A 13,021-nucleotide genomic window follows, 5' to 3' on the forward strand; every position below is an offset into this window, starting at 1 on the left:
AGGCTTACTCAGGAAGTAGTTCTGTCCCAGGGGAAGCAAGTGGTCTGGCACCACCAGTCCATCCGGGGTCTGCAGGAACCACATGGTGGTGCCGTTCAAAATGGACGAACGGAGGAAACCCTCTTCGTTCACTCGCCACAGCACGGGAGCTCCACTGGCATTCACCACGACCCTGTTTGGAGCAGAGACAGGAAGGGAATCAAGTATGATGAGGCTGCTTTCCCAGCTCGTGACGAACGCTTACAGCCTTCAGTGTGTAAATCATAGGTTGCACAAGAAAATTCAAGACTCAGTGCTCAAACACAATCCACGTAGTGCACGCTTTTGCTACTGTATACCTAGCGAGGGTCTAATCCATCTTGCCAGCCATGAACCTTTTTAAAATGTCAGCATGTCAGCTTGAAATATTAGACACATGAATGAATCTTCTATGTGAAGCTGCCTGCTTCTGCTAATGGTTATTTTATTCAAAAGAAGAAGTTTGGTGAAATATCATCCCGTGTGCACACGTCATGGTCGACAGCAGCTCAACAGTCAGTCAGTTTTTGTACCAAAGGTGTCATGGTCCGTGGTCCTGTGTCTGTGGAATGCGTGATGCTCGGGTAGCCACACCCCCGGGCTGGGCCATCACCAGCACACCTGCTCTCCATCCCGGTGATTACACGGAGATCCACTTAATCCGGCGCTGACGGATGCTCCACGCCAGTCCGTAGTCATCTCCACAGTGGTAACCAGACTTCCACGAAAAGTGTGCATTCTCTTCTGCTTGGAACTTTGTTTAACCTGCCTACTTCTGTCCAGGTTTCTACTCGGCGTCTGCTACCTGCCTGTCCTCCGGCTCAACTGGATCTCGCGGTGCTCACCTGGCCCACTCACCATTCCACGGACTTCCTGCCCCCACGGACTGCCACACTTCCCTCCCGAGCTCCCACGGTTCCGTTCTATCGTAAGCCCCTACTCTAACTCAGTCCGGATATGTTCTCCCCGCTTCCTGGCTCCCTAGTAATCATCTCCCCTTTCTATTGCAGCCCCCCGCCGTCCCGATCCCGGCTTCCTCGTGTCATTGTTTCCCCGGATTTTTAGTTTCTGTTTTGCTCTCTACTTTCCCCGGGTCGCCTTTCGTTGTTTTAATAAAGTGTCTTTTTGTTAGCTCGGAGTCTGCGCCTGGATCCTTTCGTGCCCGCGCACCACGGCGCATGACAGAAGGACATTTTGTGCGGCGTACCCGATGATTAAAGTACTGTCCTCCTGTTGGTGAGTCCAAGCTGGGATCATAGTCAGGTCTGTGAGTAATGACTGCCAGAGAGGTTGATGCTTCTTGTGGAAACACTGTGAATCTTGTGAATAGAGTTGTGAAATACAGCCAGTGTTGCTGGCATCCATCATTCACACTGAGCCATTAAATAGACCCCCGGGGACACGGAGGTCTCTGCAGACCACATAATTCAAACATAAGTTACATAAAAATACCAGTGACACCAAAATGATCTCTTTTGTCTCTTATTTAGACAAACCTATTATTGAGCAATTCCAAATTAATGTCTATGCAGAGGCCAAGATCAGCAACCCAAATGATATCGATGAGACAAAGTATTATTTACAGAGCTCAGTCCATCTCTCACTGCTACCAAAGCCACAGCCAACACGGACCATGAGGGTAAATCCCGTATCTGGAGGCCTACTGTTCTGGGGATCGTGCTGCCAGCAGGATGATCTAATCCCTCTGGGCAGAGCGAGAAGAACAATGCGCGCCATGTTTCATGCCAGAGACGCCGAGCTCCACCAGCTGCTTGCTGAAGAGACAGTAAAGAGCAGAGCCAAGCCGAGCTGAGTCGAGCTGGATCACCACGCAGAGCAGAGTGAAATCTGTCACTGGGGGTTGTGAGAGGCAGCAGCTTCAATGAGCCTCCTCTTGTTTAAATGCAATTGAGAAGCCCTCTAACCCCACTCCCACACCTAATCCATCCAATATTAACAAAAACAAAAATCAATCTGATTACGCTCTCAGCTCCCGCCGTCACGTATCTGTTCTAATGAACGCTTGTTACTCATAAGAGCAGTAATTGTTATTATTACCTCTGTGTGCTTTTCATACACTCAGCCACAGATGAAACAGATTTACAGAGAAATTAGGATAAAAAAAATGACAGATACGGGATGTGCCTGGCGTGACAAATAAGCACACAGGAGTGTTTGTAACAAGCTGTTTGATTCATTACTAAAACATAAAAAATCAGAGTCAACTTTGCTGGCATGAAAAAATATAAAATGGTAATAAATTATTCAGAATTAAAGACTGATATTTGTAGTGCTGTGTAAACATACTGAGCCAGCCCGTCATGGGAAATAGGTGCAGGGACTCATTATAACAAGTGTAAGTGTACTTGGCAATACAGCATATGAGGCATAAACAGAGTTTATACAATTCTAATAAGCTCAATATTTAATAACCAGTCTGAACTCTCTTAGTCCAACTTCCTTATAAAGTAGTCTTCAGGAATAGTTCTCCAGGCTTCCTGAAGGACATCCAAAGCTCTTCTTTGGATGTTTCTGCTGTTTGTTCTGTTCTCTGTCAAGATGACCCCACACTGCTTCACTAATGTTGATGTCCGGGCTCTGGGGAGACCAATCCATGACACGCAGTGTTTCATTCAGTGTTTTTCTATCCAGGTGTGCTTTGGCAGCATGTTTGGGATCATTGTTATGAAGAAAAAGCAAATTGCTGCAAGTGATGCTACTTTTCTGTGTTTATTCTGTATTTCCATCGTTTTGACAAGATCCACAACACCACAGGCTGAAACGCAGCCCCAAACCATGACAGATGGTTGCAGACACTCACTGCTGTACCTGTCTCCTCATCTCCTCCATACATCCTTATGATTGCTCATTTGGATTCGTCGCTCCATCAGACTTCTTGTCACTGATTTTCAGTCCAATTCTTGTGTAATTTGGCATGCGTCAGTCTTTTCTCCCTGTTTCCCTTCCTTAAGAATAACTTCTTGACAGCCAATATTCCACTGAGACCATTTCTGATGAGGCTTCAGTGAACAGTAGATGATCAACTGAAGGCTCAGATGCATCTCTCGGGTCTTGTTGGTCGCTTTGCTGGATTTTTTCCTGTCTTAAGGACATGACTTTCAGATTCTGTTCATCTGCTGTAGATACCTTTTCTTTTGTCTTCCACGCTCCAGTTTCCTCAGATTTCTTAAGGATAGACGCCATACTATGCCAGGTATCCAACTAACAACTCTCACCTTACCGGTGCAAAAATTTATATACCTCGAATTAGGTGCCTTTTGGGGCTTGAATGATTCATGAGTTTTAAGTGGCTTAACACTCCTCTGAAAATGGTCAGGTACATAAAGTGGACTGAAATCTAGTAAAAAGCAGCCAATTCTACACCAGCAATAAGAAAAATGCTGCCAAAGCATACAAAACAAAACGGAAATAGAAAAAACGAAAACAGAAATAGGTCAACAAAAAAAAAAGGGAAGTGTTTCTGGGGAGACAATAACTCGAGGGACCAGTTGCAGGAACCCAAAATATGGTAGGCGTGTTTTATCATGACTCACATAATACTGATGACAGATTTTTAGGCTAACAGTCAGGCTAACACACTTACATCTCATCTTTTCTTTCCTCACAAAAACGATAGATCCTCCACTTCTTTTAAGTGTCTCCCAGTAAAATTCTTAGCATATTTTGGTTCCTGCAACTGGTCCATCGGGTTATTGTCTCCCCAGAAACACTTCCCTTGTGCTTTTTGAGATCAGTTTTTTCCTATTTCTGTTTTCTTTTTTCCTGTTTCCATTGTGTTTTGTGTGCTTTCTTATTGCTGGTGTTTTCTTAAGTTGCTGTCTGTTTGGCCTCTCAGGGCCACCGTACAATGCCCAAAAAAAGACCTTCAGAAAACCTGGAAAACTATTTTTAAACATCACTAAAGACTAAGACTTTTACACAGCACTAAATTTATTATTCAAAAGAGGACAGAACTGCTTAAGTAAGCCAATTTTGCTTTTAAAAAGAAATCTGCCAGGCACACTTTGTGGTCCATAAGGATATATTGTAGGTTTGAGCTGAGGAGCGAGGGCAGGTTGGATGAATCAATACGATGGCTGTCCCACAGCGCTGCGGCAAAGAGGGGGGCTGAGCCTGGAGGTGAAGCTACGAGCAGTGACTGCAGTAATAAGATGGTGGACGGGTTGCTTGTAGCTGAAATGAGTTTTCCTTCGCTTCAGCCTGAGGCGCAACATGAGGAGCCGAGATATCCGGGGGTTTTTAAATGAAAATGTGCCCGGTGATATCTGACAGCTAGTCCTGCATTTGAATGCTCTACACTCATGCGTGTCGGGAGTGTGTAAGGCTTTGTTCGACTTCATGTTGGCATTTGTCTCATTTTTCGTGGCCAGTGAATAATTGTGACCTAGAGTGATTATTATTAATTCAAAGCGCTTGCATTAAAACAGTTCATAGTCTTGCGAGTGATACTCAGGTTCAGCGTACGCACGTCTGTTTAGAGACATGACAGCTACTCTCTCCGGCCTCTCTGGGATCTGAAGCTTCATCATCATACTATCAGCATCTCTAAATCGATGCCACTTTGGGATTGCTGCTTCATTCCTAAGTGCGGTGCGTCAGGTTTGTAAGAGTGCCCTTCACTGCCTGCATCTGGGCGTGCGTTCAGATGTCATGTGCAATTATACAGTATGAAAACAAAGCAGCAGCAGTTGATTAACTCGCAGCTCTCGGTCTGCGGTCGTGATGAGGGGCCCGAGTCGTGCCTGCAATATGTAAGGAGGTTCTAAGGATGCCCAGCATTCACCTTGACCATTCCTTCAGCATAATTCACTGACCCTTATTTACTGAGCAAGAGGAAGAAAGTTTGCGAGCAAACAAGCTCCGAAAATACAGAACGCACTTTCAGTCACGTAACGCCAAAGTCTTACGTGCAAGAGCCGAGTCACGAGGGGATTCAAGTGGGAGGCAATTAGCTTAAAAATCTTTGAGCTGTGTTCGGTTTCCAAGGAAAGTTTCTGCATGCAAGTATGCAGATGAAAGGCTGCACAAAGTAGAATCTATTTTAATGTATCTTGATGTTAATTATGCGCCCGATATACCGGACAGCGTGCTTTGTTATTCCTCTTGCTGATTAGGAGCCAAAGAGCTGAGCTAATTTTGCTGAGATGGTTTTTTAAGCTCGATTCTGGTGTTTGTGTGCTCACATAACACAGAGGTGAAAAGCTATCGCTGGCCACTTGTAGGTGAAAGTTTTCCCCACAGCACTCTCTCCTGAGGGCATTTCCACATCACTGAGCTAATGCCACAAGTTCATGTCATGTTGTTCACGCGGTAATTACAAAAAGCTGAGATGGGAAATGTTCCTGGTTGTAAATGAAAGAGTTGTAAGTATCAGAAAAAAAATAAAAAATTACTGCTGCTACAACTAGACTGCTAAGTAAGCACTCTGAATTATGAGGGCAGGAAAATAGCTGATTTAGGATACATACAGCTCAAACCCCTTTATCAGGAGTTTTTTTTCCCATTATAGCACCACTACAAAAATACTTTGACCACCTGTCCAGCGTCTACACGGCCTGTGATAGCTGGGATATGCTGAAGCCCTCCCCCACGATGGATCGAAGAAGACTAATCATTCCAAAGCACTGCACACAAACAGGTGTTTCCATCAGAGCGTGCCTGAGACATTTGTCAATATTATTGGCTGACAGTGGCCTATCACAGATAGAGCACTGATATGAAACAGACTTTTTTCACAGCATAAAAAGCAAAAGACTATCCTTAGGGAACTCTGAAATTATGTCATCACATGGTTTGTCGAGCAGAGCATCTCCAGCTCCAGTGTTCGCAACACTCTCGTACTCTCATGTGTGTATTACATGCAGTGTAGTGCATGCCACAGCTGAGCAGACAGAAGCAGTGTCTTCACGATTAGTTGAAAACTAGTTTATTTAAAATCAGCGCTATTTCGTCTGTGTAGGTTCTCAGTTGTCCACGTTATGGGAGTCTAAGGAGCTTGGAAAGAAAGCACTGGACTTCTTTAAGTTTCAGGAAGATGTTTCTCATCTTATCCGAGAAGTTTCGTCACCTCTAAAACTGAAAGATGGAGAGTCCCAGGTATTTAAACCATAGTGGTAATCCTTTAACAGGGTTTTGACCCACTTATACCCACTCATCACATGAACCAAGGTATGAAAAAAAGGCAGAATGTTCAATAAACACTCCATTTTCAAAAAAATCTGAATTTTCTGGCCATTATTTTACAGCTCAGACTTTAAAGGGCTAACCTCAAAGCCCTTTAAAGTCTGGTTTACCAAAAGAAAGAAAGAAATCGTAGTCCCTGTGTTAATATTAGTCTGGAGTAATTTAGCAGCAACAACACATGATTAAAACACATCGATGTTATTTCAGTTGGATGAATGTGTGCGTTTATTGAATTTACAGAAGCTCTCATGTACACAAACATGTTCCGGGTTCGTATTCCCAAGCAAGTTTATTTGGTCTCTGAATCTCTATTGGGAAAATTTAATTAAGCTGTCATTCTGTCTGCTGAGCAAACGGCATCTCTCGAGTTTTTAAAAGAAACCAGACAGATACAGCGGAAACAGAGCGAGATGAATAAACAAGGCCCCACAGGTAGAGCTCACCCTGCGGGCTGTGGTTCTGGTTAATCAGATCTTGCTCTAAGGGGACGGCAGTGAGTTATAAAAGGTACTTGATGGTACTCTTACTTTACAGCCGTCTCTTCAGGCACCTCCAGAGACAGAGTCAGAGTTCCTGATGTCAGCTCACAAAGCTCAGGACTCACACAGTGCAGACCCTCGGTCACCTGAAACACACACGCATCGCCACACAGCATGAAATCTTTGTACTTTTTTTAAATTTAAGCTCTACAGCAGCTTAAATTTATCTCACCCTGTCTGCCTCCCACGGCACTACCAGCAACCTCTGCCCAGGTTTGGGTTGCCATGGCTGCAGGGTGGGAGGAGGCGGCGTTGTGGTGGTGGGGACGGTGGTCGGTTGCGGCGGCTGAGTGGCGGCTGTGGTCGTGGAGGCGACCGGGGTGGCCAGCTCAGGAGCGGAGGGGGTGGCGGGGTCCCAGTCTGCGGCCGGCAGGTCCAGCAGGATCTGATCGCACCTCTCCCCCTCGTAGCCTTCGGCGCACTCGCAGGTGTAGGCCTGCTCCCCCTCCTCGCTGCCGTTGCGCTGGCTGCAGTTTCCATGGAGACAGGGGCTGCTGGCACAGGGGTCTGTGAAAAACTGAGATAATGGAGAAAATAAATAACCGGCAAAACATCAAGAGGAAGAAACAGAACAAAAAACACTCAGATGCTTCTCACTGCTGTCCTCACTGCCCGAGCACCTTTCGTTTTTTTCGTTTTTTGCCTCCACATCATTTTTTACATCCAAATCACAAAATGTCAACAGAGTAGTCAGCTTCTGTTTTAATGGGCTCTCGGAGCGGGCCCTTGAACGATGTGGAGGACATTTTATAAGTAGTCCAAGCTCGCACTCATCATTTCCTTTTCCCTCGGTGCTCAGCGTCTTCTTTTATTGCTCTCTGACTCAGCTTCCCTGTTTATATCCTCATCTCTGCTTTTACCTTTTATTAAATTTTGGACTCTTTGTTTCCAGTAAATTGTCGAGGGACGGCATTTCTTCCATCCCTTCTTATGCATATATAATTTTATTCTTCCACTCTCACAGCATGGACCCACTTACACTTTGTCCCAAAATACGGTTTCCCCCTCATCGTGCAGCAAAGAGAAAAATGCACCCTGACAGCCTCCTTCATGCTGGTTTCCCCCATCAATAATTGATCATATTTGGAGAAAACACTGAGGCGTGGATGTTGAAGGTGAAAAGGGACAAAGCCGCGTTTATGAAGCTCGCTGTCTCACGCTGTGTTTGGCTTTCAGAGCCTTCTCTAATCCCGCTGCCTCTTTTTCTTTTTTAAAGCAATTTCCCTGCAACATCCTCAGGTATCTGTGACTCCAGCTGTCTAATATGAATGAATGTAGATGCAGTTTTATTAAAGGCAGCTGAAAACAGAAAATCAGGGTGAACAGAGGCAGGGGAATGATGCTCACACCAAAAAAAAAAAAACAAAAACCCTCAGTGCATAAAGATGTGAGCATTAAGTATGTGCGAGAAGCAGCAGAACAACAAGGCATCATTAACAGTCCACTCTCTCCGCAAGCAAGTCACAGCTCATTAGTGCTAATCTCTCTCAGGTTTTTACAAGCAATGCTTCTATCAAACTTTCCCTGCTCCGAAGCTCAGAGAGTCCCAGCAGTCCCAGCGAGCTGCTCAGCAGTGGTTGCACAGTCTGCTGCTCTTATCTGCACTCAGACGGCACCGGGGATTGAGTTTATCAACCTTTAGAGAACAGCAATGCTGCCTTATTGCAGGAAGCATTAGAGTCCGGCTCATGACCTTTTTCGTGTGTCACTCCTGATTTTTTTCCCCCCTCCATCCTAAATGTCTCCATCCAGGCTGCACGAAATGTGCTCAAGCACAGCACAACAGGACAAGACCCAATGAGGTAAAACCTGCATGACAAAAAAAATCCCTGGCGCTTATTGTGAAGACTTTCCAAGGCTGAAAGTAGAGGTGATACAATCCTGCGCTGCCTCGTCTTCTAGTATTCTAGTAGCATGAAGCACCTCAAGCTAAAGCCTCAGAGATAGTTATAGCAATGCTTCTCTGACAGGGTTGATCAAAGTGAACATTATTATCTTTATAAAGTTAAGTTCGTGTTTGAGCGTTCTTTAAAAAACTGTAAGGTTTAGATGTTTGCTACATTTGTACGACTGCGTTAGCGCCAACAGAATTTATTCAATGTTTTTTTGGTTGATAATAATCTACAGAAATATTGCAGTGAATGCCTCCAGCTCCTCAGCTGTGGAGATTTGGTCATTTTTGTCTGAAAATTTCTGATGCTGAGTAGATCATCTGGAAAACAAAAGTTCCAAATCTGTTCATTCACTTACAAAAAGACAATATACTTGATTGGATGTTCTTAGTTTTTCAAAGAAGAGAAACTAAACACACCTTGGATTCAGTACCTCGTAGTATCAATAATTTCCTGTATTACTGTATCCGTCTGTCACACCATTGTGCAGGAATTTTGGCCCATTTTTCTTTACAACATTGCTTCAGTTCATTAAGTTTTTCCACAGCATTTCGATTGAGGTCTGGACTTTGGACCATTACAACACCTTGATTCTTTTGCTATTCTGCCATTTTGTTGTAGATTTGCTGCAGTGCTTGGGATCATTGTCCTATTGCATGACCCAATTTAAGCCAAGCATTAGGCCAAGCAGACGGATGGCCTTGCATTTAACTCAAGAATATTTTGGTATACAGCAGAGTTCATAGTAGTCTCAATTGCTGCAAGGATCTCAAAACAAGACCAAATCACTACGCCTCCACCGCCGTGCTGAAAGTTGGTATGGTGGTCTTTGGACTTCACCAGATGTGTCCCTGTGCATTATAACCAGACATCTCCAGTTTTATGTCATCCGTCCAAAGGATAGTCTTCCAGAAGTCTTGTGGTTCTTCAAATCCAATTTTGAAAATCTAAGTCTAAACCTTTCCAAATAAGTTATACTGATTAAGTATTTTTATAATTGTACTGTCAGAACAATTGTGGCCTGTAGAGTCTGACATGTAGCTCTTGGTTTTTTGCAGTCTCTGAGCATTTCACAGTCTGTTGTTAGGGTGAATTTACCCAGATGTCCACTCCTGGGACATCTATGGCTTCCACATTGACAAATGATGTTTCTCATGGTAGAATGATGGACGTATAACCCTTCCCAGACTGTTAAAGGGAGGTAATAGTTTGAGCATGTTGCTGATGCTTTTCCTTCTTAGCATTGTGTTTACACACACCTGAACGCTCCAGACCTGCACACCGCCAGAACATCTGCTTTCATGGAGGTGCTCACACTTGCTGCTGATCATTTACTCAAGTGCATTTGATCAGCAGCACCTGGCTGCTGCTTACACTCTTAATTCCAATGGAAGCTGTACAGGTGTAGAGCTGCAGTTGATTAATTCAATAAAAATGTCCTTAGTCTGTTTTTGTAACGTGTAAGTTAGCCTTGGAATAGATTCACAAGCATTTAAAACAGACCACCTATCTGCCTGATCAGATCTTTTACCAGGACAGGGGAGGTGTGTGCAGTAACTCTTATCACTTCAGTACGTAGATGCTGGTGACCCTGTGGGCACAGTTCTGCCCAGTATCACTCTTATCAGCTGCATATACTGAAAACAGGTTTGCAGAGTTATATCAGATTGATCATGATGTCCTGACATGCTTGGTGTTAGCTATTCGTGTTTTACGTGTCTTCCTGCATCATTTTTCTGATTGTTCTGCTGCACCAGACCGCTCATATGCCTGGGGTCTGGCTAACCATGTGAATCAATTTCTTCTAAGCAGCTGATAATAACCCACATTAGCTCCTTTATCTATATCCCCACATGCTCCAACACACAGTACAAAGAGATCCTCCGAGGCCAAATTAATTGCTTCTCAAGGTGCTGTGATCTATTTGCTAATTTGAGATAGCCGCCCTGAGGAGAAAAGATCAATACAGCTGGATGGAGGGAAACAACCACAATACTTAAGCACTGACAGCCACAATTTAACCTGGTGGAGGTGCTGGATGAGTCTGTTTTTAAAGACATGCCACACACACACACACACATGAAGACACACTACATTGCCAACATTTTTTACTCAGTCATCCAAATCACAGAGTTCACGTGTTTCAATCACGTTGATGGCCACAGGAGTATAAAATCCGATGTCAGATGCGGTGGTATAAAGCACACCACCAGTGGACTCTAGAGCTGTGGAGATGTGATGAATCACGCCTCTCCGTCTGGCAGTCTGACGGACGAGCCTGGGTATGGTGGTTGCCAGGAGAACAGTACTTGCCTGACTGCACTGTGCCAACTATAAGGTTTGGTGAAGGGGGGATTATGGTGAGGGGTTGTTTTTCTGGAGTTTGGCTCGGCCTCTTAGTTCCAGTAGAAGGAACTCTTAATGTTATAGCATAACAAGACATTTTGGACGATTTCAGCTCCCGATTTTGTGGGAACAGTTTGGGGATGGTCCCTTCCTGTTCCAACATGACTGCACACCAGTGCACAAAGCAAAGTCCATAAAAACATGAATGAGGGAGTTTGGTGTGGAAGAACTTGACTGGCCTGCACAGAGTCCTGACCTCAACCTGAACACCTTTGGGATGAATTAGAGTGGAGACTATGAGCCAGGCCTTCTGATCCAACATTAGTGTCTGACCTCATAAATGTGCTTCTGGAAGAATGGTCAAAAATTCCCATAAACACACCGAACCTCGTGGAAAGCCTTCCAAGAAGAGTTGAAGCTGTTATATCTGTATTGAGAATGGGCTGTCACTCAAGTTCATATGCATGTGAACGCAGACGAGTGAACTTTTGGAATGTAATGCATGTTGTTCCAACCGTGGTGGGGGGACACATTTACATGTACATACATACATTATATATTTCTGAACATTATTGTTTAATTGGAGATTCAAAGAGGTGAAACAAAGTAAAAGCATGAGGAAAGTGAGCAAAAGTTTTATTTAAAAGTAAGCATGTCACTGCTGTGATGCATCAGTATTTGCAGAAGCTGACACAAGTAGTTAACTAAACCTGGGAAGTATGCACGGTCTGTCTGCATGCTTTACAGTGGCAGTTTATCTGTGTATCGCCACAACTTAACATGATAATTAACAGAGGTGTGACGAGGGAGTGTTACAGCGCTAACGGCTTCTTCTGACACCCTGACAAGGAAGCAAACGTTGATGCTGCGATGACTTGACGAGCTGTGTTAGTGAGCTGTAGCAGTTAGGAAGACATGAAACTGCATGTTTGTTAGAGCCGATGTCTATATTCATTGTGCTCTTTATTGGCTTTGTGTGGGCTGTGAAACATCCTCAGGAAGTAACATTTGGTAACTCTCAGTGTAAAGAATGTAGAAGTCAGCGTAGTGTATATTGAAAATATTGATACTACTTGCCATGAAAAATGAACTGTAAAGGCTGTGAAATGGGTTCTCGAACATTTCGGGTCTTTTAAGAAGCTCAGAGTGAACGGCAGAAGTGCACTTGAGCAAGAAGTTGCACAATATGAAGCTACTGTACCTTTTGACCTCAGAGAGTATGAAAAGACTCAACACAGATTAATAAATGTTCCAAAGCTTTTGTTATTTCGCTCTAACCAGGGGGCCGAGCTGAGTCGCTAAGTTGTTTTGCAGCTTGCTGTGTTTGAGGGCAACGGGTGTTATTTGAAAAGGTGATGCAATAAGGAAGAATCAAGCATAATAACTCAACAGCTACTCTATTACAAGTGATGCTGCAAAGTGGTTTTGGACGAAAAGTGCAAAGCTTTCAGGATTTCAACAAATTATTTTGAGCAATAACCAAGTAGTACGTAATCCTTCAAGTCAGTGTAGCAACATAGAGGCTGAGCTGAACATTGTGTTACAAACTGGCTTCTTGAACGTGACCGTGACTGCAGTGTACTCAAATGACCTCCACGGTCACCATCTTTAGGATGTGGTGGAAGGTGAAGCAGGTGTGATGTTATCATGTCAGCATTGACCAAAATCTCAACCAAAAGGCGGATCCAACCTGGTACTAGCAAGGTGTACCTAATAAAGTGTCTGGCGAGTTTATAATGTGAAGTAGAATATTAGTAGATCACATTCAGGTTTGAGGGGAATATTTGTGCTTCCTTGTGGTTTTAATGACTCTTTTCAAGGGTTTAAGTTCAAAAATGTAATTTAACTAAACAGAGTTCAACAAGTTAATGTGAGCCTCCAATCGTAATGCCAACAACTGACTGAGTGCGCCATTTCACCATTATTATCGGCCACTTGTTGTTTAAGTGCGACTCATTCAAGTGGCTGGTGATGACAATACTGCAGGGGTTCACTTTGATGGTTCACTTTGTTCCGCGAATT

The 13,021-nt window shown here is 44.0% G+C and overlaps 1 protein-coding gene across 1 annotated transcript in view; it reads right to left on the reverse strand.

Annotated features, from left to right (window-relative positions):
- dner (delta/notch-like EGF repeat containing) overlaps positions 1–13,021 on the reverse strand; it is a 75,100-nt gene that overhangs the window by 29,571 nt on the left and 32,508 nt on the right. Inside the window, exons 2-4 of the mRNA XM_005746897.1 lie at positions 6,934–7,278; positions 6,750–6,847; positions 9–172 (exon numbers count right to left, since the gene is read on the reverse strand). Coding sequence (XP_005746954.1) covers positions 9–172; positions 6,750–6,847; positions 6,934–7,278 — 607 coding nt within the window. The remainder of the gene's footprint in view (positions 1–8; positions 173–6,749; positions 6,848–6,933; positions 7,279–13,021) is intronic.

This window comes from Pundamilia nyererei, unplaced genomic scaffold (assembly GCF_000239375.1).
Source record: "Pundamilia nyererei isolate P.nyererei 1_Seehausen unplaced genomic scaffold, PunNye1.0 scaffold00185, whole genome shotgun sequence".
Lineage (NCBI taxonomy): Eukaryota > Metazoa > Chordata > Actinopteri > Cichliformes > Cichlidae > Pundamilia > Pundamilia nyererei.